The 24331-nt window shown below is 36.9% G+C and overlaps 1 protein-coding gene across 4 annotated transcripts in view; it reads left to right on the top strand.

Annotated features, from left to right (window-relative positions):
• The window catches only part of BICD1 (BICD cargo adaptor 1), a 205427-nt gene that overhangs the window by 177317 nt on the left and 3779 nt on the right, over positions 1 to 24331 (top strand). Inside the window, exons 8-10 of one of the 4 annotated variants that reach the window (XM_044914890.1) lie at positions 75 to 268; positions 12113 to 12121; positions 23022 to 23097. In XM_044914890.1, coding sequence (XP_044770825.1) covers positions 75 to 268; positions 12113 to 12121; positions 23022 to 23097 — 279 coding nt within the window. Of the gene's footprint in view, positions 1 to 74; positions 269 to 12112; positions 12122 to 23011; positions 23098 to 24331 lie in introns of those variants that run through there. The other 3 variants (XM_021690666.1, XM_044914891.1, XM_021690667.1) reach the window with 3 other exon arrangements.

Below are 24331 nucleotides of genomic sequence, written 5' to 3'. Positions count from 1 at the left end.
TGGTGAGGCTTTGAAAGGTAATTAAAGTAAAACTTTTTTGTTTCCTATATGTATTTTCTTGGATCTCCTGCAAGACAATTTTCACCTTCCCTTTGTGATCAGAGCCGTCCCAGGACTTCAGGGGCTACCTACCTACAGAATTTATTAAGAGTTCCCCCTGATCCCACCTCCACAGAATCATTTCTTCTGAAGGGCCCCCCTTCCATGAATGAATTCATCCAAGGGCACCGGCTCAGCAAGGAAAAAAGGTTAACCGTGGCTCCACCAGGTAAACATTTTTTCCTTGGGTGCATGTGATGCAAATGATTAGCTGAATAGACAACTCTCCCCTTCCTCCCAACCACTCATGTCCACCCATCTACGGAGTCCGACTTTGAATTCCTACAGCTAAAGTAAACACGACTTTACACTTAGCACCCTGTTTCCTCCTCTACTCTGCAAGACAGGTGTTCCTTAGGAGTCTCCAGGGACTTCCTTTTAACAGCCAACGATGGAAAATGAGAGTTGGAAGGAACGGGATAGGTCAAGGGAACCTAGCATCAGGTGTAATGCAGAGCACACTCCCGGGTCCTATTTGCAATTTGGTAGCTCATAGCGATTCCATCCTGATCAAATTTTGTCATTTTGTTCTGAAAATTTTTAAGGTAATTTCAGTAAAGGGAGCCATCTTTATAAAAGCCTTTCGGGCTCATCTCCTTTTGTAGTGACTCAGAATGTCTCCTCAATCATTATAGAGAAAATAGAAGTAAAATCCTCTTAAGATTTTGCTCCTCAGGAACATATACATCTTAGTGTAATATTCTTGAGTTTGCAAGCCCTTATTGATTTATGCTTACCAATATACTCACATTTTATGTTTAGCTTCACCATTTTGCATTTTTCTTTTTCAAAAATTTTTCCTATGAAGAGCTTCAGTTGAAAATGTGACTCACTCCTGAGTACTGATACCCAGACAGCTGCACTCAGTCTAGTCTTCGGGACCCTACTGTAACATTTGAGTTTGCCACAGAATTTTGTTTTTTAATTCACTTTGATTTTATTACCTACCTCATTTACTTCAATTTTTACCTTAATTCCTTTTTGGAAACCTCAGCCTTTGGATCTCTAATAGTTTTCTTATCTGATTTGTGAATTAGTCTACTGATTGGGCTTAAAAGGTGTGGTGTGGAAATTTATAGCACATACTCTACATTCTAAGAGTGTTTGAGCAAATAAGTAGTGATAATGAGTTGGAAGATCATAACAGCCAAAATGTACACCAAAAAAAAAAAAAAAGGCAACAATGCTGCTGGATGTTCTTACTTTCATAACTCATTTCCTATTATTTCAGACCCCTTTGGAAGGTACCTTGAAGTATCTGTAAATCACCAAAGTGGTTATGATTCATCAGGACACTTGAATAAAACCCACCAGTCGTTTTAGTGTTCCAACTGGATTTAGTAGCACTATCTACTAGAACTTAGAAAAGAAATCCTGTGAATAATAAGTAACCCTATTGTATTTTAATTTAAAAGTGACATATCAATAAGATTAAAAATTATAAACAATAGCTATTTTCATTTTGTATATGATCATTTGATCCTTATTTACATTAATATGTACTTATATCATTGTCATTACATTGTCAAAACCATTAACATTATATTGTAAACTTTTTTGTGTTACCTAGTCTATTTTTATTTTTAAAGGTTGTTGTATCATAAATTTTGTTTCAGATGTTATTGCACTAATCAGTACTTCTTCTCTTGTTAACCACTGGGATAGTTTTTCATTATTTGTTATTTTATGCGTTGCTGCTAGAAATATCCTCATGCAGTCAACTTCTCATCAGTTCAATTTTTTCTCGAGCAAATTCATTGGGTTAAAATTATGAACATCTTTGTGTTTTGTACTCCATTTTGACATTGCTGACAAAGAGAGTATATCCAGGTACCAAAAGTCTCACAAAACATTTTTCCTGTTTTCATACATTCTGAATCTTTCTTTGACTTTTTGCACACTGTATACAACTTGCAACTCTAAGGCTACTTAACCATACATGAATGAAAGCACCATTATGTTGTATTACATTCTTTAGTTTTGAATAACTAGAAAATGCCATTGGCCTTAGAAATTATCATTATACACAAGATTAAAGACATAAAGAACATGGCATTCAGAATCATCACTAGGCCAGAAAATCATTTTAATGACAACGTAGCATACTAATAAACTTTACATTTTTAACCATTTATTTGAAGTTAAAATAATGACGGGGGGAGAAAGTAAAGCTATTATTATAGGCTAAGGAATTTTCAGTTATATACCATAGGTCCTACCAGATTCGTTCTTAATAAATTTTTAGGTCAACTGAGCAACATTTTCTAAAAAGTTTTGGCTAAATCAATTACTATAGAAAGTGACTAATTACCTACACCAAATTGTAGCTTCTAAAAATATTTGTATTATTGACAATATATATTATTTTTTGTAGGCTGAACTGCATTGGGTAAGACATATTAAATATTATTTATGGTGCTTTTACTGTATAAAATGTGTTCAGTAAGCTGAGAAAGGGAAAAAATGCCATATATATCCAGTCCTATGTTCTCTGCAAGAAATATATTAAACTCATGGGAAATAATAGATTTTTAAAGTATTTTTTATTCATGAATTTAATATGTTACTGATAATTATAAAATTTATTAGCTAATAACAATATATATTCATCATTTTAAAAGGATAATTCCCTGTTAATTTATTAGAATGTTTTGGATAAGTTTTCTGAAATGTATTTTTAATATATCTTTGTAGGTGATTATTATTATTCTAATAAGTGGGTTTTCTATTGAGGACCATTGAAGTAGTTAAATTAATTAAATCATTGCAGTGGATATACAAAGAATTTAATTTGTTTTGGATCCTTTTGTTGAAGAATTATGACAGATTTAAATCTCATTTAAAAATTTAAAACATAAAGCATAAAATATTATCTACCATATATAAAGGAATTTTCAAATAGATTTTATTTCTATGAGACGGTCAGCAGAAAACCCCATCTTCTTCAAGCCACAATTTCTCAATTTCTGGAAAATCAACTCTAGGATGGGGCACTGATTTTCAAAATTAATAGATTGTTTTGTATTAATTGATTTGCAACATTAATACAACCTTTTGGACGAAAATTCTGGCCTTTGCCTCTGACTTTGGCTGTTTCTGCTGCCTCATCCCCTCAAATTCCAGAGTTTCTGTCCTTAGCTTGTTGACTTTCTTGTTGCTGACTTAGTCCTTATCTTAGCATACAGACTCCAGTGTTCTCACCCATATTGCTACCAGCCTTGATGAATCTGAGTCAAAAAGGACCCTGTTGACATCAACGAGTTTACAATCAGGCAGCAGGTAGTACATCTTCATAAAAATCATTGTTTGTTTTTATGTTATTTATCATATAAATAGCTGTTGCATATTATTTATATAATAATAATAATAAAATCTTACCATTTCATCAATAATTAAAATCAATCTATCAGAATATGTGAAAGAAATCTGTGTAATTTATAGGCAAGAGATGTTATTTCTATAGTAAAGACTTGACTACGTGATTTGCACAGGTAAATTAGGTTCCTGAACCCAATTGCAATGTGTGTATGTGTGTATGTGTGGAGGCTTCCCCACTCCAATAAGCAATTCTCAGACATCAGCTGGGTATGCTGCAATTCAACTGAGTTCTGACACTATTTGCACAGAAATAACATTAGATTTCGCCTGTTAAGCCTCAGTCCCACAAGACTGCCCCTCCCCCCCTTTTCAGACACCAGTTGAAAGCCCAGGTTATTACTTGTGTTTCTGACCACCTGGCTATGGATTAGAGGTTCCAGTGACCCCCTCCTTGGCTTCAAAGACCAGTCACAAGTTTAGGTTGTTACCTATATTTCTAACCGACTGACTATGAATCAGAGTTCCCATGACCCCCTCCTCAGGTTCAATCAATTTGCTAGAGCAATTCACAGAACTCAGAGAAATATGTTACTTACTAGATTACTAATTTATTATAAAAGGATGTAACTCAGAGATAGCCAGATGGAAGAGATGTACAGGGCAAGGTATAATGAAGAACCTGGAGTTCCGTGTTCTCTTCCAGAGCACATCACTGTCCCCAGATCTCCAGACATTCACTAACACAGTACTTTTGGGGTTTTATGGAGGCATCATTACATAGGCATTATTGTTTAAATCATGGGCCATTGGTGATTGATTCAACCTCCAGCCCCTCTTCCCTCCCCGGAGGTTGGGTAGTATGACTAAATGTTCCAACCCTCCAGTCATATGGCATGTTCTCTTGATTCTCCTGGCAACCAGTCCCCATTCTTAGGTGGAGTCCAAAAGTCACTTTATTAAAATAACTGGGGACACCTTTGTCACTCTCAACACTTAGAAAATTCCAAGAGTTTTGAGAGCTGTGAGCCAGGAATCGTGGATGAAAACCAAATAAATCCTTCTTCTAAATCACAATATCGCAACAGGATAAACAAATCCCAAACTTAAAAAGCAAGTGTGAACTCTTTTCTTGAAGTAACAGCCTAAGCAATTTGCTGTTCACACTGTGTTTTGCATGTAGGAGCTTTCCCTTTTGGATGTTTTGCTTTCCCCAAAGATTTCAATTCCCTCTGCCCCTCCCTACTTCTCTCTTGCTCTCCTTCTCTTTCTCTGACACACCATTACTGAACTAGTGGGAGAGAATGGTATTATTTTGAAATCTGAAAATTTTGTATGATATTTTGGTTTTGCCAGTCTTTAAAGCAGTGTTAACCTTAGATACGGAATCACCCTTTTAGATGTATAGTCAATAACAGACACAAACATGTTCATGAGTGAAAATTGCCTTTACATTTCACTACATTCAAACATTTTTCTGTTTTTTATATTGTAGTTTATGTTCTCTCTCTCTCTCTCTTTTTTTAAATTCATTTGAAACCAGGAGATACAGAGTGAGAGAGAGAGAGCAGGAGCAGTGAGGAGAGGCAGAGGAAGAGGGAGAAGCAGACTCCCTGCTAAGCAGGGAGTCCGATGCGGGGCTCGATCCCAGGACCTGGAGATCATGCCCTGAGCTGAAGGCAGACGCTTAACCATCTGAGCCACCCAGGCGCCCCTGTCGTTTATGTTCTTAAGCATGTACCAAACCCACACTCCTTTCCTTAACTCTTTTGCTCATTCACTCATTCATCAAAATTTAACAGAAGGTATTGAGCTACCACTATGTGGTAGCACTTTTCTTGGCTTTTGATATAATGTTATTTATGTGGAACATCATCCTTGTGCTTCAAATAAGTAATGGTGTTAATAGATGTTCCCAGAATAAACAGAGGAGTTGGGGTGGTTAGGAGCATTCTCCCAAAAGAAAAGCAAGCGCTGGTCATGAAAGTTGACTAGACCTTGATAGGCAGACAGTAGGAATGCCAGTGTGGGTAATGAGAAGAGCCTTCTACGAAGGTCAGCTTTTGCAAAGACCACGAGCTTGGGGACTAGAAATTGAAAGGGGACTTGGGAGTGATGGGAAATGACACTGGAAAGACAGACAAGGACTTGAAAACAAATAGCCAGGCTTGTAGAGTGGACTTTATTCCTTGGGCATAGATGACTGTTTTAAGAATAAAACTAGGTTTTCATTATATTAGATTGCCCTGACAGCAAGGTGGAGAATAGATTGGAAGTGACTAACACCTAAGGTAAAGAAGTAGGTATGGAGTCTCATGAAACGTGCAGATGAGAGGTGGTGGAGAGTTGGAATCAAAACAGGGAGAAGTGTGAATGTTGACACGTGTCTGAATTTAGAGAAGTCCAACCATACCTGAGAGCAGGAGCTCTACTTACTCTAACTGCCTGTCTCCTTCATCCTCCCATATTTTATATGTAGAAGGAGCTCAGTGAATGCTATTTGAACTGACTTTCTGAACTAACAGACAGCCTCAGTGGTTTTTTCCCCTAAAGTATATTTTTTCCTCTAGAGGCTTCTCCATTTTTGTGAGCTCCCCTTCACCAAATCATTATGCTTTTTTCCGCCCCCACAGGATTCAATCCTTGAAATAGCTAGAGCGAACAGCAGTCTGTTGAAACTTGCAATCTTTTTAGGCTTGTATTTTCTCTTAACATAGCTTCTATAGAGTTCTCTGCAGAGGAAGGCTTGGGCATTTTCTGATGCTAGAACATGTTGCCCTTGGTTTGGTATCTGACAAAAGTTAAATCAAAAATACTAATTCAGAAAATTGCCAACCACATGTTGAAATACACATTTCTATCTGGCACCAATGTAATATACAATTAGAAATTGGTTCAAATTTCCAAATTTTGCTGTATCATGTATGCTGCAGGAGTATTTTTCTTTTTCTGGATTAGTCATGGTTCATTTTACAGTGGAAATGTCCAATACCCTCCTATTTCTTTTCAGTGTTTTTTCAAGGAGCAATTCTACTTTTACAGGAAATCTTTTACTATAGGATGATCTTGAGTTGGAATGTGCAGTATTAAAAATGTCATCTGAGAGATGTCTCTTCAGTAGATTCCATCTGTCTCTCTGATGAAAGATACCCAACTGAAAACTGAAAAATACCCAACTGAAAACTGAAAAAATGTATCTCACTTTTTCCCAATAGCTCCATATTTGCTTTGTTTAGATAAATACCTGATATTCTCTAATTTAGCAGAATGTTTTGATTTTCGCCCAGATAACTAGTTTCATATGAAAATATTTTAGAATTTTAAGATTTTCCTCCTCTGTTATTTTCTCTTACAAAGTGTTTAAACTCTATGTATCATACATACCAGTTTTACCACTGTGTACATGAATTATGAAGACTTTTCTGATCCCTTATATTCACCAGGTAGAATTACCTGCCTCCTTCTCTTTGCCTCACTCCGGATGACATAGGCACAATGTTTAAATCACTTTCCTCTATGAATCTGTAAGCTTTTGGGCAAGAACCTTGCTCCTTGATCTTTTAGTTTTCAGGATCCTGCACTGTACCTGGCACATAGTAGGCCCTCAATTTGGTGGATAATTGGCAATAAGTCCAAATTTTCTATGATATCTCAAATATATGGCTTTATTATAGTTTATCACCTATACATGTAGATCTTCTAATGTATAGATTATAAATGGTGTATTTCAGATGAGATTTAATGTAGGTGATGTAATAAAATCTCCCTAAGAGTTGCATTTGGGAACTTTCCAAGTCAGTTATTCACTTTTCTTATCATTTAATTTAGGCAGTGTGTGTATCTGTGTGTGTGTAATATCATATATATAACATGGCATATTATATATAATTTATATAATCTTTATTTGGTTGGGGTTTTTTTGTTTTGTTTTGTTTTGTTTTTTATTTGGTTGTTTTATATGGGTGCCTAAAAATCAAGGCGATTATAAGAAAATATCCATGTAGTACGGAGTAAAAGATTACCTATAAATATGTAGGCTTTCCTTATTTTTTACTCTCTTTTATTCATTTTTACCTGTTTTTAAAATAATTTTTAAGTATCATTAATAGATAATGGTGGTTCAAAGGTTACAAAAGGTTGTAAAATAGAAAGTAGCTCTCTCCCAGCCTACTTCTTGTGTCCTTCCAGAAACATTCTCTATATGTACAAGTGAATATATATAAATAGGTACATATATAATCACAACTATGTATTATATATGTATTAACATTGGCACAACCACAAACATTGTTATGCATGCTATTTTTTTTTCACTTAATATAGCTTGGCTTTCTTTATATCAATATTCACCTTTCTGTTTATTTTTAACCAGATATTATGGAGGACAAGGAAGATACTTGAACCCTTTACGAAAGCTTGAAATGTTTTCAAATGTAGAATAGAAATATGTCTTGCCAAACAATAAAATGGCCACCACAAGAATGTTTCACCTTCTAGACCAGAGCTATTCAAAAGAAAGATAATGTGAACCAGATATGTAATTTTAATCTAGTAACCATATGAGAAAAAGTAAAAAGAAACACATGAACTTAATTTTAGTAGTATGTTTTATTTAACACAATGTATCCATAATATTATCATTGCAAGGTGCAATCAATAGAAGCAATTATTCAGATATTTTATGTTCTGTTCTTCTTAGTCTTCGAAATTTAGTGTATATTTTGCACTTAGACTACATCTCAGTTTGAATTAGCCATATTTCAGGGGCTCAGTACCAGATTTGGCTAGTAGCTACTGTATTGGTCATATAGTTCTAGGCCGTCTTACTTACCAGTGGTTTTAACTAGATGTAATTTCTGCACAGAAAGCTAAAATTTTACTCATAATTTTACAATAAGACTTAAAATGGCACATATTTAGGTTTTCTTTTGAAATGAAATATTGGGCCAAATGTTTTTTGTTGCAGATTGATTCTGCTTTGTCTCTGATTGGTGGCAATGCTCTTTTAAATAGGTACATAGTAAATGTTTGTATACTCTTCTTTATACATCTTTTTTATTTGTTATTAGGTCTCTTTGTCAGTATTATAATTTAATTCCAATTGTTTAGGTACACTCTAAGAAACCATATGTCTTAAATATTCTTAAAATAATTATACAACTTTTTAAAAAAAAATTGGTGTAGTCAAGCTTATAAAAAGTCCATTTTATTTAAGTAGGGAGTGCATTGATAATGTTTATAATGCATCCTGCCAATTTTAGATGGCAGAATTTAATGACACCATATAGAGACCGGAAACACAAAACAACTCTTTCCAGGTGGGTCCCATGTGTTTTCCTTTTGTTGTGGATAACAGAGAAGATAAAGACAATACTAAGTAAATAATTTCATGGTGCAAACTGAAGCCAGTCAATAAATAATGCAGTAACTAATGGAACATCCAATGACTGCAGTTCTGTCAGCATTTTTATTTATTTTTTAGTTTTGTTTTTGTTTCTTACTTCTTCCTCCGTCAAGTATACTATCCAGAACTTAAATTTGCTTATAAAATTCCATATTCAAAACCTGAGCATTGTAAGCCAAATAAGCGATGATAAAAGGATTAATGAAGGGATCCACATGAAAACCAACATTGTAGCTGGAATGTGCATATTATATTAGATAATATTTTTCAATCCATGTTGATGATTTTAGTGTAACTATGTAGTTTTAAAGTCTTTTAAGTTTTATTAATATTAAACCCACAGAAATTGAAATTTTCTTATTAAATTCTTCAAGGAAAAAACTAAAATCTTTCCCTAACATATACATTAAGTGAAAGAAAATAGTTTTTTTTGATACACCTAATTATTACATATTCAGGGCAAAAGTGATCAGGGCATACTTGTGTCCACCAGAGTCCAGCCATGTGGTGCTAAAGATAGAGGCCTCCAGAAGGTGGCTGAGTCTGGAGGGGTTCCTGGGGGAGGGGAGCACAGATGGGCTGAGACACACAAAAGACCCAGGACATTCCAGCCAATAACTGCCTTCCTCTCCTGATTCTGCCCAAATGACACTTTCTGGCTCACTAAAAATATCAATAGGGAGATAGAAAACATGAAAGAGACACACCTCTAGGATTGGTTTGTAGATCACAGCTCTGCTTCAGACCCACTGAAGTGACCGGGCTCTGCCCCCAAAATGACAAACTAGTCCAAATACTGAAATAAGAAATTGCTCATGTTCTCTTACTACTTTCTACCTGTGCATGCTCCCCACCATCAAGTCAGAGAACAGCCTTTATTCTGCCCACCTGCCATCAATTACTTACCTACAGTGCCTAACCCTTAGTGTCTTTGGTATCCTTCGTGGGTGTCGGGTGCTACCACTGTCTACCATTGGCATCGCCTTGCCTTCATATCCCATACCCCCCTGCAAAGAAGAGTTTTGGTACTCAGCTCTGGTGGGCAGCTGGGGCCTCTCCCTCATTGTATTCCAGGGGAAAATGGCCATCAGCTTCTTCTCTGCTCTGCTAACCCTATTTAACCCAGTCTGCTGGCACTCGTCTATTGTATTCTATTGTTTGCCCTCACTGTAACTACGTAACAATCTCTATTATTTAAAAAAAAAAAAAAGGCAACAACAAAACCTCTGATCATAAGCATTTCCCAGGACGTTATATCCAAACTTCAGCTTTCAGAGGGACATTTTCTATTTACAAAGAACACTAAGAAAAACATACTAAGAAAAAGCTGCAATAGATCCCAGTGAAGTCTATCTTGGGGTTAATAACTATAGACTCTCCTTTACATTTCTAATGATATATGGACAGTTACAGTGAAGAAATAATGAAGGAGCTTCTCCCAACTCTGAGACTCTCTGATTCTATGAATACAAATCATTCCCTTCTTGACTGGGACTGGAGCTTTGTATACAACCCATATTTCCAAATAGACTTGTAAGGAAAAATATTAAAATATCTCAGCACCAGTAGTATAGTTTGTGTCAATAAAAAGGAAAATTTCCATTTTCTTAATAAACAGAACAAACTTTTTTTATTTGACAGTTTAAAGTGTCTATGTGTTCACTGATTGTGCAAGGCAGAAAGGAACAGTGTTCCAGAGTTCACGCCAAGTTCTTGCTGGGTGCTCACACTTTGATTTACTTCTCAAAACTGATGGGATTCAATTTCTAAAAGCATACCTAGATTGGTATACATGATACAGAGGCCACTGATTTAATTCAGAAATGTTTCTGTAGTGCCCACCAACATGGCAGCCAACCAGACCCTTCTGAGGCCTTAACAGACAGTTGGGGAATGGACCTTTCTACATGCTAACCCTGGCTTCAGTGGCCTTCCTGAGCTCTGAGCAAGTTGGTCAGGGTCTGAAGGAGCAGCCTGAGTTCTGCTGTGAGCATGGTGCAAATGACGGGTAGTTGTAATGCTCATGGAAAGGCTACCCTTGCTACTTGTTCCTTTGTTTTAAATGATGTAGTGGAAATGTAGTTCCATAGCACTTGCACCTAGACTACTTAAAGTGACCTAGTAATTAAACTTGTACAGCTAAGCAAGCAGAAAAGATTCACAGAGCACCGTATTCATTGCATAACAATGGAGCATCCAGCCACCCTGTATGTCCCTTCTTCTACACACCCCTCTCTTTAGTCATCTGTTGATGTTTGTTTGGTTTCCTTGGCTGTTTCCCCAGTGTATTGTGCCTGAAATTATGCGAGGAAAAAGGAAAAGCGTAACTCAAAACAGCTGCTTTATTCCTTTCTATTGTTTACTTTTAAAAGAAGTAAAGTCATAAAGATGTCCTATAACTCTTAATTTTACTGTCCTTTAATTGTCGCCTCTTGCCAAAAACAGTCATTGATATGTTCTCCATATCACAAATCTTAAGTTTTTAGGAACTGTACATGTAAAAGCCAAGTTTATTTCAGTTTTGCTCATTATTGGACTCTGGGGATTTTCTTTTTCTTTTTTTGGTGTATAGGTTATGTCACTTCCGTGTGTCCAGACCATAAATCAGATCTCCTTCTGAAGGACTGCTTTTCAAGCTGGCCCCTCATGTAACTGAATTAGTGCATGAAGGTTCTCAAGAGATGGACTAGATTAGACTGTTACACTTAAAATAGTTGAAAGAAACAATTCTAATGTCATATATTTGCACTGATAGGTTTATATGAAAATATGTATGTTTATTTTGCAGGACACTGATTTAGAGCAGGACTGTTACTTTAGCTAAACCTACTTTTAGTGGATATAAAATTGTTGCTTTTTTTTTTTAGTTGAAGGGGAAAAACTTTCCTCATGTTAAGGACTTTTTTGCTGCCTGATGCTGTTCATCTAGTCCATTTTTTGCTCTAACCTGAGCCTTGCCTCCCAATTCTTCATTGCACATAAGAGTATGTCTTACTACAAATAGAATCAGTCTGTGATCAGTTTGGATCCTAAGATCTGAAATTCGAAGTTTAGAGTAGGAGGGGGTGCTCTGGTACAGACATCCCAATGAGGATGCTGCTAAGTGCACCTTGTGTACCTATTTCTGGCCATCCAGGTGGTCCTGGCTCTACCTCTATTCATATGTCCTTAAAAAAACAAGGATAGGATAGTCACTTACTCTAGGTATTTATGGAGTAAGCCATTATGTAATGACAATAGAATCAGTTAAACATAAATTTTTTTCTCTTTTTATGCACTACTTGACATCAAAAGCAAAAAGAGGTAAGTTGGCTATAAACCTGTAGGTGAACCTTATTTTCTTTAATAGAATTATTCCTGAGTAGCTTTGCTTCAAATAAGTTTCTATAAATCACATACTTTTACATTAGGAAGCTTATCTTTGTAAATTCTTATTATTTTCTTTGAAAAATGAATAAGCACCTTCTGTAAACTTGGATTTTAAAAATATTTAGTATTTAAATATATTGCTTTTCCTTTAACCGAGTTATACTTATGGTTTAATTTGCTTGTGAGGACATAGTGTATTTTGTAACACTTGATTTAGTTTGGGGGTCTCTGAAATGTTCTCCCCCCCAAATATGGATTACATAAGTATTTCTTCTTTTCTAAGAAAAGTAAAAAAAAAAAAGCCAAGAAACCACTGGCATTGGTGAAAATCTGTAATTTTCAGATCCATCGCTTTACAGAAGAGGAAACCCTGAACCTCTCAGAATATTTTCTAGTGTTGGTTTTTTTTTTTTTTCAATGATGAAAAAAAGTATTAAATAAGAAAATCAAACACATTTCACTGAGTGGTGTCTCCTATATTTTTCTTTGGGGGATATGTTTTTTACAATGGATCTTTTTAGTGGGTTTTTGGTTATAGTTTGTTTAACTTAATTTCTCTTTTGTGTCTTTCTGATGATGAAATTAATTCTGACACTTCAAAGGTATAGCTGGTCTTCATCTGCTACGTGCTATTTTTGACTTTGCTGAATGAGAACAGACCATCATACCACCTTGAGTTAACGCTGTGCCAGCTGACACTGTTCTTGGGAAGGTCATTTCTGAACAAAAGGCTGTTTTTGAAAAGGTGTTTAACTGGTGTAAGAATCTGGCAGCAAAATGTACTTTTACCTCTTGGTGCCACTGTATTTTATCCCCCGCCCCCCAAATTTATCTTCTGTCTTCCTACCGTAGGCAGTTGATTCCACACATGCTCATGGTTTCATTGTACCTTGTTCAGGAGCAGAAAGTTGACTTCACTGCAGGGCATTTGTATATTTCTCTTTTGCAAGGTTTGAAATAAAAAGTAGATTGTGAATATTGCTTTGTTTTATCAGCTAGTCATATGTTATCCATCAGGACAGCAAATGGAAAGCTGGGTAAAAGTTTTTGTCTAATCTATAATGACTGAAATGTCTAAAAATGCTCCCTCTTCTTCGCAAGTTCTGATTCTACATCATTGAAGACCATTTTAATGCTTGTCACCAAAATGTGATAAACTATATGCAGTTGTCATTTGTATGAAGGCAGAGCCAGATGTTTTTTAAGATTTGTTATCAGGTCATATTTTTGCATTGTCTACATTGAATTGTTTTCTATGTATTTCAACAATTCTGTCTTTACTGTTCTTTGGAAAATTTTAATGAATAATGATTGTTTCTGACTATCAAGGGTATAAACCTGTAACGGAATTTGCTGTGTTAAACACTGATGGAAAGATAAGGCGGAAGTATCTGGTGACATGAATTAGTAGATTACACTCCTGGGTAGTCGGAAATAAGGCCATTGTCTTATCTGTGGATACTTTCAGAGAAACTAATGTATTAACAGGATATGTCATATGTTTGGCAAAAAGGAATGAGGTAGCCAACTCTATGTGTTTGATTATAAAATGCTAAAAGTTGTTCACAGCTCTCCATTTTTATTAGTGTCAATGTACCATTAAGTTCATCATTAGATTTTTTAAAAAATATTTCAACTTTTCCTGATTACTGTTTATATTTATGTCGATGCTTCTATCTCATGCTCTCCTTATTATTTTTCTTTATAAAATGTTCCTACTTTAAATATTTCTTATTTTTTTCCTAAATTCTCTACTCTTTATGTATTTTTTTTTTTTTTTTCAGTTTATGTGTATAGGCATCCATAGGAGTACTTAAGTGTTCAAGATGTTACTATTAGGAGAATGTATTTTGATGCTTCTTACCATTAACTTTTCTGTTAATTCACTAACACACTATTAATCATTTTGTAGATTTAGTGAGGAATAATTCAGTACTGGTGTTATTTGGCACACTTTAAATAATGGTAATTAAAATTATTTTCAAGATTTATACATCAAAGTCTTACAATTATAGAGAAGAATAATTAATCACTGAATGTTACTAAATTAACTTTAAAACCTTTATCAGATAGTATTTCCTCTTTCTTATTTCTTCTATTAGAAAGATATTATGTTAGCAATGCCTAATTGTAAATTCTCCCTTCTTCAAATGGATCCATCAGACAATACATTAATAAAGTACTAATAAACAAATCCAAGGATGCTTTAGGGAGGGTGAAATAACTATATTAGCAAGTATTTTTCACCACATGCATCCCCAAGCAAACTCTTGTGGGAAAACAAAGAATTATAAGGCAGGGTCCTCCCTACTCTGAACCACATAGAGTGATGGAAGAGATTAGATATACCGCAAGGACAGCAGTGGTCAAAGCTGTATGCAGAAATGTTGAAGGAGATGCAATAAGTGCTAAAGGAGTTTAGGGAAAGCAGACACTTCCTCCTGGGTGGTTGGGAATAAAGATGAAATCTTTTAGTTCTGAATAGTCCAAGAGAAGAGCATTTCAGATGAATGTAATGATAGGGGCAAAAAATATATATCATCGTCAAAATTATTTCATCATATGGTCTATCTTGGCTTTTTAAATTTCATTGTTGTCAATGGCATTTACTTTGTTTCTTGAAGCTGAAAACCTCAAGGTCACCTTGACTTCTCCCCTTAGTCCCTCATGTGTAATCAATCACCAGTTCCTGTCAACAGACCCTGGGCTACATGCTTTCACAGGCATTCTCTCACCTGGTCTGCAAAGTGCTATTTAATGTCCTCACTTAACAGAAAAACTGAGGCTCAGAACTTTTAAGTCACTTTTTTGGTGTCCCTCAGCTCCTGTTCGGTGGAGCCAGGGATCTAAACACCAAAGTCTCTCTGATGGACTCTAAATTTCATGCTGACATGAAGGAAAGTTGAGGAGCACAGGGGAGAGAGAATGGGAGTGAAGAGGAAGATGAGGAGACCACAGAGAATTGCTACATCCTTGGAAGATGGAAGAAAATTATTGTGAGATACCTATTATCCATTCCCAAGGATTGATGTGTAAGGCCCTCACTTAAGAGCTGGGTGTATGTATAAGTATGTCAGTAGCTAATTATGGGGAGCACCTTTGTGCTATTATTTGCAAATATCCAGAACTCCTGAGTTTGGGAGGCTTTTCTTTAATAATTTGCATTTTTTCTGTCTCCAGTGCACAGAAATGTGTATTTTTTTTTAAGATTTTTTTTTTTTTTTTTGAGAGAGAGAGTGAGAGAGAGCACAAGTGGGGAGGAGAAAAAGAAGCAGACTCCCCACTGAGCAGGGAGCCCGATGCAGGGCTTAATCCCAGCACCCTTTGATTATGACCTCAGCCGAAGGCAGATGCTTAACCGACTGAGCCACCCAGGCGCCCCTAGAAATGTGTATTTTCTATCAATGACTCAAATCTCATATTCTATCATCAGTTTAGTTTTCCCCAGTAAAATGTATTTAGTTGTCCCAACCCTTAGAATGCTTAAAGTTTAGAAAAATAAGGAGAACTTTGGCTGTTCTTAGATTACTTAGACTAGAGAGGTACTGTTAGCAGAGTAAGAGGTAAGAGATGGGGTGACAATTGCTTCCACTTTGGAGCAAGTACAAAGGCTCCATATTAGTTTGTGAGGGCTGCCAGAGCAAAAGACCGCAGACTGAGGGGCTTCAACCATCCACATTTGCTTATTCATAGTTCTAGAAGCTGGAAGTCCAAGATCAAGGTTGGGCAGGTTTGGTTTCTCCTGAGGCCTCTCCCCCTGATGTGTAGATGGCCACCTTCTCCCTGAGTCCCCACATGGCCTGTGTAAAGCCATCCCTGGTGTTTCTGTGTTCTAACTCTTCCAAATCCGTCTGCTCATAAGGCTATCAATCAGGCTGGATTAGGGCCCACCCTAACACAGCGACATTTTCACTTAATTACCTCTTTAAATATCCTATCTTCAAATGTAGTTACATTCTGAGGTAGTGGTAGAGTTTCCAACATATGAATTTGGGGTGACAAAATTTAGTCCATTATAGGCTCCATGGGGCATTCCACTGGTCTCGTGTTCTCATTTGCCACTCTCTCCACCGGCCTTAAGAAAATCACTTAACCCTTCTGATCCTCAGTGTTCTGACCTCTAAAATGAGGATTATGACAACCAAACTCAGTTGAGTTTTGTGAGCACAAGAAAGCTTTTGTTCACTATAAAAATCATAAAGAAGATAACCCTGCACAAATTCCTTAACCTCCCTAGGCCTCAGTTTCTCATTTCTTTTTTTTTTTAAGATTTTATTTATTTATTTGAGAGAGAGAATGAGATAGAGGGAGAGAGCATGAGAGGGGGGAGGGTCAGAGAGAGAAGCAGACTCCCTGCTGAGCAGGGAGCCCGACGTGGGACTCGATCTCGGGACTCCAGGATCATGACCTGAGCCGAAGGCAGTCACTTAACCAACTGAGCCACCCAGGCGCCCCAGTTTCTCATTTCTAAAATAAAAATAAAACCTATCTCTTTAAGTTTTTTTTAAGGATTAAAGAGCTGTGGCATATAAAGTGTTTAGTCTAATGTCTGCAGAGATACAGCACTTAATAAATATTACATGTTACTATTATTTCTCATCCTTTCCTCTTCTGCCAGCTCTTCCTTTTCTGTCATTGCTGAAATCCCAATTAGCAAATAGTTTGGAAGATATGACCAGGTGTGCAGAAAGAAGAAAGAGGGATGATATCCTTTCATCTCCCTTAAGGACACAAAAGAGGATGTCTTCTATGCTTTGATCATTAACTAGGGAGTTATTGTAGGACAATCCATAACCATTTCTGTCGACCTTCTGTTTAATAACTTTCATCATTAAACATTCTTGCTTTTCTGCTGCTAATCATCTGTCCTCATTGAAAGGTCCTTAATGAATATGGACCATTTACTCCAATGAGGTAAGATATTTGTTCCAAAGTGATATCTATTTGCAAATAACAGCAATGTCATTATTATATGACAGCAGTTGTTTAAGTGGGTGAATTTAATTACTGAACCTATCTTTCTTTAACAATCTTGGAAATAGTACACCAAGTTAACAGAGATATTAACTGTCTCACCAAGAGCCATGTTTGCTGTTTGTATCATGAGTTTTCATTTTTTCCACCAATTTTTGAAATATATGGGTTGCCATTTTTAAATGAGAAGGGGAAAAAAAGGAAAACACACATGCCTTTCCTCCTCACTTTTCTTGTTGAAGGAAAGATGCAAAAAAATCATGGCCTTACGAAAGATAGAGGAAAAGGTGCCCAGGGAGAAATAGAATATGGAAGTGAGCAGATGAGTTCCTACATGGATCAGAGGAGGAAATGTGGAAATAGAGTTTTTATACAGTGGAAAAGAAAGACGTTCTTTAACCTGTCGACCAACAACCTTGAGGTTGATCCTAGGCAAATTTCTGGAAGTGAATGGGTTTCATATGCTCAATATAGAATAAGGATTACTAATAGCCAGCATGAGTTCATCAAGAATGACTTACACTAGACTTACTTTCATTCTCTGTCTCATAAGATCAGGGAAAGTGGTAACATAATATACCCGAATTTTGGCAAACAAGTAACCAGGTATTTTATAATATTTTTTAGACAAATAGAGAAAATTCTAGATGATGATGTAATTGTTTGGGTCTATAACTGGTTGAATGACATCTTCAAAGGGCCCAAATTCATAGATGGATATTTAGCCTGACGCCATTATTAGTTACTAATCTTAGATAAAGATGAAGATATTAAGGTCATGATTATGACATTTTATGATTTGAGGGAGAAATAAGAGGGAGAGGAAGTTGATATGCTAGATTACAGAATAGGATCTAAAAGATGCACAGGTAGAAAAAGGTGAGACTTACGAGAGATAAATACAAAGTTGAAAGTATGTGAGGGACGGCTGGCTGGCTCAATCAGAGGAGCGTGAAACTCTTGATCTCAGGATCATGGGTTCAAGCCCCACGTTGGGTGTAGATTGCTTAAGTAAATAAAAAAAATTTGTTTAAGTATGTGAAATATTGCATTGGGATTCCAGACACCCCAAGTACAGGATGGAGGAAGCATGACTTGATAGCACCATCTGTAGCCAAAGTAAGCTCATATGAAACAGCAGTGGGGCATGGCTGCCAAAAAAAATATTGCCATGCAGGCTTCTGCTCTTTTAACAGAATGGGGATATCTCACATGAGGCAAGATTGCCACTCCACTCCACCAATCACATCTTATCCCACATGATTTCCTTTCAGAACACCTCATTTTTAGAAGATTGTTGCACACACCTGGAACATGGTCAAAGAGCAAGGAGGAGAGCAAGCGAAGTTGAAAATGTGTCCTGTGAGGAAGAACTTGCATTATTTGGCCTGAGGAAAACTCAGGGGACAGAGAGAGTTTTCACAGAAAGTGTGTAGCACCTGGGGATTTTGTGGTCATGAGGGAAGGTAGGGATGCTCATGAAACGGTCGGGAGGCATTAGTTCTGAGGTCTGGAAAACCAGGAGTTGCAGTGCTGGCCATTCTGTAGGAGACTGTTTGCCACAGAGCTGCTGCGCTACTTCCCACAGAGCATCTGGGGACCAAGGAAGCCGTTCATGCAGCCGCACAACTGCCGGGTGTGGTCTCCACAGAGGAGCTTTCACTGACAGGGTCCTCACCCACCTCTCAGCACTGGCAGCTGAGCCCAGCGTGGAACCCAAGCACAGAGGGGTTCCCTGCCTCCTTCCACCTGAGGCTCTCCCTCCCTCCCCAAACAGCCACCAGTGGGCTCAAGGGACTTTCTAAGGCATTGGCTTTTAGAAAATTGGTAAATTTTCTAAATTGCTGTAGGAGCAATTTAGACCCTAGGACCAGACTTTCTCTCCCTATTCATTAATTTATAGAAATGGAATAATATCCCATTCTTGTACCCTTTACCTTGCTTTGTGGTTTTGAGGTAATTGGGCACCTTCAAATTACTCTCCCAACTGTGTGGTGAAGTTCTTATTTATGTTTCTTTGACTCTATGACCCTGATATTTTCTAGAGGTAGCTGGTGTCAATTTGAGAGCCAGCCAGAGTAGTGAGTAGAAAATAGGCCTCAGCAACAGAGAAGTCTGACTTTAAATCCTTGCTCTGCCACTTCCTAGCAGTGTGACTGTGGGTGAGTTAATATATATAGTGACTGTGTATTAATTTAATCAGTGAATATTTGTGGAGCACCTCCTATGATGCCAACTTTATATTTGTTTCTGGTGCCATGAAAAATGTTAAAGGAAAAAAATAGCCTCAGGGTGTATGAGATTTTGATAGAGTCCCATATATCAGAAATATTTATTTCCTTGTGGTAGGAATAGTGAAAATAATACCTCTGGAGTGTTGCTAAGACTTAAAACAGGGCTAATATAAAGTTCCTAAGAGAAATTACATCATGTTGATTCAGCAAATAATTTCCTTCCTTCTTTCTCCTTCCTTTTTTTACCTTCCTTTCTAGTTGGCTTTTGTTTATGGAGGAATGCCATACATGGGTACTCTTCATGTGTATGTTAGTACAGACCTATAGATGCTTTAAGCTGTCATATCCCTTATTCATGTGCCCTGGAGACACTAGCAATCTCTTGAGTATGCTCTGACATTTCTCAGGCCTGTAACCTTATGAATGTACAGTGTTATCTAATGCAGTTCTGAGCATTTCAAAAAACTTTATGATGAAATATTTTATTACTATTAGTAGAGACCATAAGCCATGTAGAGTTGCAAAGAAGTTCTTTGGCTAACTTGTGTTTTTAGGCATTAGCCTAGATGTTACAACCTCCAGGAAGCATTCCCTGACCACTTAGATTAGGTTAAGTGTTTCTGCTCTGAGGTCCCTACATTTCCCTATCATGGAAAGCAGTGCAGTGATATGTCTGTAAATTCAATCCAGCCTTTGGATCATACAATTCTGGATTCAAATCCAGATCCATCTCTTAGCAGTCTTTGGCTAGTTACTTAACCTAAGTCCCCCTTTATCTCATCCATCAACTGCGACTCATAGAACAGGGTTCTAGGAGAGCATGCAGGTTCAGTGCCTACACAGTACCTGGCACATGGGGAGCATGAGCATACCATCATCATCATCATCATCATGACATTTTATTGTAATTGCTGGTTGAATATGATTGTCTTACCCAATTGGCCAGGGACCATATCTTCTCTGTTTTCCCTTTGTCCCCAATGCCTAACAGTTTTGAACACATACGAAGAGCTTAGTAACTTGATTGTTGAATGGTTGTGTTCTGGTGGCCCAGATGACAACAGTGATTGCTGGGGTTCGTTAATGAGTCGTGCTTGGGTCACATAATTGTCATCTTTTATGTCCTCAAATGTAATGACACGAGGCCTAGCTCCTTCAAAAGTGAGTCCACCCCAGCATAGATCCTGGAAAGAGCAGGGAAGATTATGTAGAGCCCACAGCATCTGGGGGGGGAGCTGAGAAGGATTTTCCCAATCTCCCAATTCACTTCTTTCATTTCACAAAGTATATGCTGATACATATCCACTGCTCAGTTGGGTTAGATTTGTATGTAACTGGAGGGCTATTAACCTGAGAAGAGAGATTTAGAAGACAGCTGAGTCAGAGCAATACAGCTATTCTTCAAATTTTATTTTTTTCATCTGTCACCATCTTATCTGTAGAATTTGCTTTTTATCCTTTAAGGATAACACTTAGCTAGGTACTTATAAATAACAAGTACAAAATAATAATAATAATTAGCCCAGAGGTGATGTTACTTCTAAAGGAGAAAAATTCGATATTCACTACAAATATCAGGAATATCCACCACTTATTAAACAGTTCATTAAGGGAGTACACTGTGGTCCTGCTCACCTGCTTTCTAAATTTCATCACAGAGCATGTTTTGAATGAATAATAATCTATAACTGCATTAGCAAAAAAACATTTCTAATGTAAGTGAGATATGGAAAAAAATTTAAACCATGTAAGTACTCGAATTACTCTAATTCTAAGGCTTGTCATTCCATAGAGGCCAAAATTTTGCTATAGGAGCGCTTCATTTATACCTCCCTGGAAATGGAAGCCCTGAGGCCAAATTCCAGAGTGGTTTTCCGAGTGCTCATTTTCATTTACATCCATTGTATTTACCCAAATACACCATAGGAGGGCAGCAGTCTCCCGGTTAACTTAAAACTTCATGTCTGCTGACCATCTCAAAATCATTATCTGAATGAGTCCAAGACATCCCCAAATTATCGCTGAGATAGGAAAGCTGTTGGAAAAGATAAAAGAATCATAAAGGAATTCATTAAGACTCTGAGTTTCTACAAAAGGGAATCATTGAGCTAATCAAGCTGCAAAATGAGAAGACAAAGAGTTAAAGGAAAAAAAATAAAGAATACCCCAAAGTGGAGAAAATGGAAATACTTGTTAAATTTGAAGGACTTTTACTGAGTGTGATAATCTGAACACCAGCTACGAATGAGAAGCAGATCTCGTTCCTATTAATAAGTAATAATTAATAAGCTACTCTGCAACAAAAACCACCTATGAAAGGCTCCCTTCAGTAAGGATGTTCTCTTGAATGAACGCAAATCAAGCCTGTCTACTTTACATCACAGACAGCTTTAGTGTGTTTTCAATGTTATAAGCAAAAGCATCAGCAGTTTTCATGAATTTTGGTATTCTGGAATTATATAGTCAGGTTTTGCTGTGATGAAAATATACTGGCTTTAGAACAAGTGATACTTAGATACAGGCCTGTGAATGTAAATTTCAGTAGAGCTTCAATAATTCAAGCCTATAAATCCAGGTTTTATGATAATTTGGCTTTAGTATTATCTATATAACAAATACGGAAAGAAATTTGCTAAGCAAATACTTGGTCTAAGCACTTAGCGAGAGGACATGCTGCAGTTACTTGAGAATAATTGAATTTTCAAGTCTGACTCTAATTTTAACTTTTTTGCAGAAGCTTTTTACGGAAATATAACATATGCATTTCTAACCAGCTTCTCAGTTGACTCTAGTATAGTCAGCCTAGTACCAATAAACAGACTGTTCTTTGATTAGTTTAGAACACTCAGCACATGGTCTTTCTTGCAGTAGGTGGTTAACATAACTGATCAGCTAAAACATGGAGTTTTATTAGGTAGCATTTTGTGAACCTAGTATGAGTTACATTATGTGACTTTAAAATGGCAAAAATATAACAAAAATAGATTTCCCATTCAGCTTAGCTTTCTCCATCAGTCCAAGTTACTAACAATTTACTATATAATAAGCATTCTAATATTTCTGCTAATAAATCTTGCTTTTGATTAATAAAATTTTCAGAAAACTGTGAAGATGATTTCTTTCTCTGATATCTCGTTAATCATGGAAAATATTGTATTTCATGCTTGCTTTTTTCAATGTACCTATGGGATTGACAATATGCCCATGTGTCCTGACAATAAAGGCAGTTATCTGAATATATTCCATTTGGAAAAGCAGATCTAAGTAGCATATTCCATTTTGGAAAAGCAGATCTAAGTGCTAAGCAAGTAACTGCCATCATGTTCAAGTTCAGAACTTGAAGAACTTCATTTTTAGATGTATCCAGATACCAAATGTGAATGGCCACATATATTCTAATGTACTTGAGAAACCCCACTACCAATTTGGTATCACTGATTTTTAAATACTGTATTTAATTAAGAAAAACGTCTTTTCTATTGGCATCATTCAGGGGGAAATAAAATGTCAGATGTTTCTATATGAATGCACATTCCTCACTAAATCTCTCAGGCAACTGCTTTAGTTACTAACACGATGCTCTGTCATCTCTTTGTATATATGTCTAATTTATCAGTTTCTTGTAGATTGTCAGCAGCCTGCTGCCTCCGTACCGCCACAGTGCTCACAACTAGCCGGGAGGCAAGACTGCCCAACTGTCAGGTAAATTCAGACGTCCTTTCTCTTCTCACCCAGCTGCATGTCAGATCCATGGATCCCAAGCTCTCCTTTCCAACACCATGACTTCCTATCCATAATTATATTTGCTACATTTTATCTTGAATATGGGCTATGCTAACATACACTGGATACCTGAAGTCTACACGTGCTCCGTGGAAATGCAAGAGAGCTAGAGTTTATTTTACTGGCCGCTAGTGGGTAGACTAGGGGCTGCCTTCATCTCCCTTGTGTGAATAAATGCTAGGATTAGTGCAGTGATTCATTACCTTCCAAAATATAAAACCTGGAATTGTTAGGATGTTTGCCCTACTTTTTCTTTTGCTTGTCTTTTGTCCTTAGAATATAGTTCTCAGACAAATAAGCAGTAAGAATAGAATGCATATCTCATGAATGTGTTTCTCTTTTGTCTCCACTCACTATCCTCATTAAAACTGAATTTGAAGGCTGGAGAAAAATTTATAATTGACATTTTAAAAGAATATTTGCAGTGATAGTGCCCTTTATGTGAGATTAACTGAAGAATCTTAAAGGCAGCTTTATGTACTCCCCATACACTTAACTGGAGACTTGACAATTTCTATTCCAATGAAAGCTTTACAAACCCGTCATGAATTTACCTCCATGTGGGTGAACTCGCACTCAGCATCAGAGCACTGCCCCCCCCCCCCCCCCCCAGGACTTTCCATCTTTGTGTAATACTTCATCTCCAGCTATTTGGCCTCTGATGGTATGAAGTTTTTATAGTCTGTAGCTTTTATAGTCTACTTATTGTTCTTTCTTTATTTTAATGAATGTGTTACTTTTCTACCAGGGCAAGGCTGTTTTTGAGTAGGGGCCGGCCTAGATATATTTCCACGTATGTCAGGAATTGATGTCAGGAGCAGGCTGCATGTGGGCATGGTTATAGCCAGGAGCCCCCATGTGACCTGGTCTCAGAGGGGATTATGCAGCCAGTTGCAGGAGGGAGACAAGGAGTTAGCAGGAGAAGGTACATGATTAAAGAAGTCCCAAACCAGCATCTCCCTACTGATGTCTAGTCTGCCAACAGGATTCCAGCCACAGAGTTTTTACTTCAGGAACGTTCTTTGCTAACATACGAATGCCATCTTATTACAGCCGCCAGCTGTAGAGTCATTTTAATTATGTAAATAACTGAATATGATGATAAATGTTCAGACCCATCCTAGTGAGACCCAGTGTGTGCAGTGGTGAAGAA

Source organism: Neomonachus schauinslandi, chromosome 5, assembly GCF_002201575.2.
Source record: "Neomonachus schauinslandi chromosome 5, ASM220157v2, whole genome shotgun sequence".
Classification (NCBI taxonomy): domain Eukaryota; kingdom Metazoa; phylum Chordata; class Mammalia; order Carnivora; family Phocidae; genus Neomonachus; species Neomonachus schauinslandi.
The sequence above is the reverse complement of the archived record's forward strand: the minus strand, read 5'-3'. Positions and strand labels throughout refer to the sequence as shown.